General features: G+C 40.5%; 1 protein-coding gene across 1 annotated transcript in view; it reads right to left on the reverse strand.

Moving 5' to 3' along the window:
- Positions 1-3,348, reverse strand: part of LOC101860828 (ionotropic receptor 25a) — a gene marked incomplete in the record, with an annotated part of 56,225 nt that overhangs the window by 34,511 nt on the left and 18,366 nt on the right. The window contains 1 exon segment of the mRNA XM_013084850.2: positions 35-182. Within this exon segment, the coding sequence (XP_012940304.1) occupies positions 35-182 (148 nt within the window).

Here is a 3,348-nt window from a genome sequence, read left to right on the forward strand (position 1 = left end):
TGGGGGTGGGGGAGGGGTGATGGGGGTTCCGTACCTCTCTATAGGATGGTTGAAGTAAGACCTGTCCACAACAGAAATGTAGGTCAGCCCCATGGATGAACAGGTAGACCTAAGCAGGGGCGACAGACTTGGAGTGGACATGTCAATCAAAGCCACCGCCCCAGAATGCAAAAGTGCGCAAACTGAAGAGAAAAAAATAGTGAAATAAATGGTATCGGTTAAACACTCCTATCAATGCTATAAGGTTAATTAAAAGGAGGGACCTTGGAGTTTAACGTCCATTCTCGAAAGGACCGAGCCAAATGGTAAATTCGTGTAAAGTGCCTTTCCCAAGGACACAACGTCGGACCGAGCTGAGTCTCGAACCCCAAACCGAAATCTCACAATTACGGGTCCACTTGCCTAGCCAATAGGCTACTGACGTCACCAAACTGAAGAGAGAACATTGAAGAAACCGTTAAGCAGACATCTGGGTGATTTAGCTAATAGATTTCACAATACAGGTCTTGTAATTTGCCTGATCATAATTCTTGAGTGTTCCTAACAACTCTTTGATTCTGATGAATTCTCCCCACCGGTCCTTTTCCGCTTCAGATTCCTGTTCACACCTCCCAAAACGAGACTTTTTCTTGTAAAAATAAAGAGTATAGCAGATAGAAATCTTTTTTACCATAAACACCACCCACACCGTCAACCCTGCCACTCCAGTGCTTTCAACCTCAGTAGTCCTTTCATGTCCCAGCTCAATTCCGCTTCGTTGACCTAAGCTCTCAACGTAGCCTAGCTACATGAGTGAGCAATTAACACATTATCATGATTGAAGAAAAAATCATTTTTGTGGCGGACTTTACCGCCCACCAGCTCATAAATAGCGTCACAGTTGCTCCTTTATTTCATGGCATACTGTATTGTTTTACTGAGATGCATGATCACCTGGTCAGACAAAACTTTGTTTGCTCTCTTTTTCTTGTCAACGGCTGCAAACACGCTTCCAACAATGTCATAAAATAAATTACATTTTCTGGATCCTTGTAAAATAATTGGGTTACAATAGCAAGCATACATACATAAATACATAATTATAAACACATACATACATCAATACATACATAATTACATACGCGCGTAAATACATACGTAAATACTTACAGTTTCGAAAACATACCATTGCTGGTCGCCACTATGTAATGTCCCTATTTTTTAGCTATGGTTGTCGTGTCTTGCACAAGGACACACTCCTGTGACCACGTTTGCTTGACATTGCTTTTGAGTCTGAACTCACTACTCATTTAGTGTCTGGAGCCCCCATATATTAAGGGCACTGCTCGCCGCACGAGCCTTAAAGGGACAATACTCGTTCAGGTAAAACTGACAGATGTCCGTCCTCTTTGTGATAAGAAAATGACACATGATGCTATCTCAGCGAAAAATACTTTTTGAGATCTTCAAAATCCAACAAGAAAAAGAGTCATTCGCGAGTCATTTTGTTAACTTTTTTACGCATGTTCAGAATTAAATATTATTTTTACTTTAAGACTTAATTTTCAAAAAGTTTACAAACTAGAAGTTCCTCATCAGTGGGCGGCAGACAGTCCTCTGGACGGACGCAAAAAAAAGCCCGCCGACGATAACAGTTTTTATTTTAAAAAATTTTAAAGCTTTTTAAAAATCAAGATTGCATCATGTATTGTTTTCTTATTACAGACATAACTAAGTCGGGACAGTAGGCAAAACTTGGATCCCTTGCTCTTGCATGCACAGAGTTGTGGCTCTTGCTTCAGGGAGAGGCATTGTGCAAGGGGAAGGGGGAATCAGATCTTTACTCTCAGCTCATCAAAGGCTTTTTTTCAATTGGAGTAGTGTCTTTTGAGGATAGTAAGAAGAAGCCATAGTGGTATGTGGCATACTATCAAACCCAAGGGGATAACTTCAATTTAAAAAGACTGTAAAAAGCCTCTTTCTACTAGCACTTTGAAATCCTGCTCGCAAAAAGAGCGATCTGTATCCTCTCTCGTTTGGGTAATCAATCTTTCCCTTTATCAGATCCTCTTACCCAAGGTAAACTTCCTGAGTTATAAGAACGGACAGATTCTCTGTAAGCAATCTATAAATCCCCTTAAACCAGGGAAGGCGTACCATTATTTGTGTGTGACTTCATAAAACAGCTAAAAGTGGCGTCACCTGTTTGGTTCCGGAGCAGTCATTTTATATATTAATTATGTGCATTGCTTTCATGACAGAAGTCAAAAGTTTAACGGCGATACGTCAACTTCCATCACTCTGATCAACCCTCGTCTCCCCGTGGACACCAACAAAAATCAATATTTGCAACTGATATTTTAGTCACAGTGAGTAGTAATTTCATTGCTTCAATGTCGTTATAACGGAATGTGCTAGAACTGGCTCGCCTGACAACTAATGTATAATGAAGTACTCCCTTTAGTTTTCCTCAGTTGCTCCAGAGGAAGTGTTTAATGTGAAACGTAGAGCCGTTAAAAATCAGAATTGTTGTTCCATTCGGCTTTTCACCAAACTGTTTGAACATCTTTAGGTAGTCTTCTTTACGATACATATTTTTACATTGTCTATATGATAATGATGATAATGATGGCAAAGTTATTGATAATGAGAAGGACGTGAAAAGAAAGAGTGAGTTGAAAACAAAGAAGAAAATGTGAAAGAGGAGATAAAAAAGGGGGTGGGGTGGGGAAGGGTACGGGAAAACAACAACGGAAAGATAAAGGATAATAGAAGGTTGGCAGGCAAATTTCAGCAGCAAAAAATTAACAACAAAGCCATCACAATCATCATCATCATCATCATCATCATCATCATCATCATCATCATCATCATCATCATCATCATCATCATTCTCATCATCACATAACAACAGCAACAACAATAACATCGACATAAGAGACTGCAGAAACTCTGATTATCCCAATAAAAGCATCCATCGTATAAGAACTCGGTACAAGCCAGCACTAATCTCTCTCCAGGAAACCGACCAGCTTATCATCCTGTAGCCCCCACTCCCCTGTGTTTGCAGCCGGGGATCTCTCATTAAGCACATTTCCCCGCAGGTGAATAATTAATTGAAACCATTGAGCTTCGAGTGGGTCCTGTTGTCTTAGGCTTTATAGTATGCTTTAAGCGGAGAAACCACGCAAACACACGCACACACACACTCACAAACACACACACACACACACACATACACAAACACACGCACACACACACACACAATACACACACACACATACACAAACATACACACATGCTGTCGTTAACAAACATACCCCAATACCCACTCATTCTCTCTCTCTCTCTCTCTCTCTCTCTCTCTCT

This window comes from Aplysia californica, unplaced genomic scaffold (assembly GCF_000002075.1).
Source record: "Aplysia californica isolate F4 #8 unplaced genomic scaffold, AplCal3.0 scaffold00322, whole genome shotgun sequence".
Taxonomy (NCBI): domain Eukaryota; kingdom Metazoa; phylum Mollusca; class Gastropoda; order Aplysiida; family Aplysiidae; genus Aplysia; species Aplysia californica.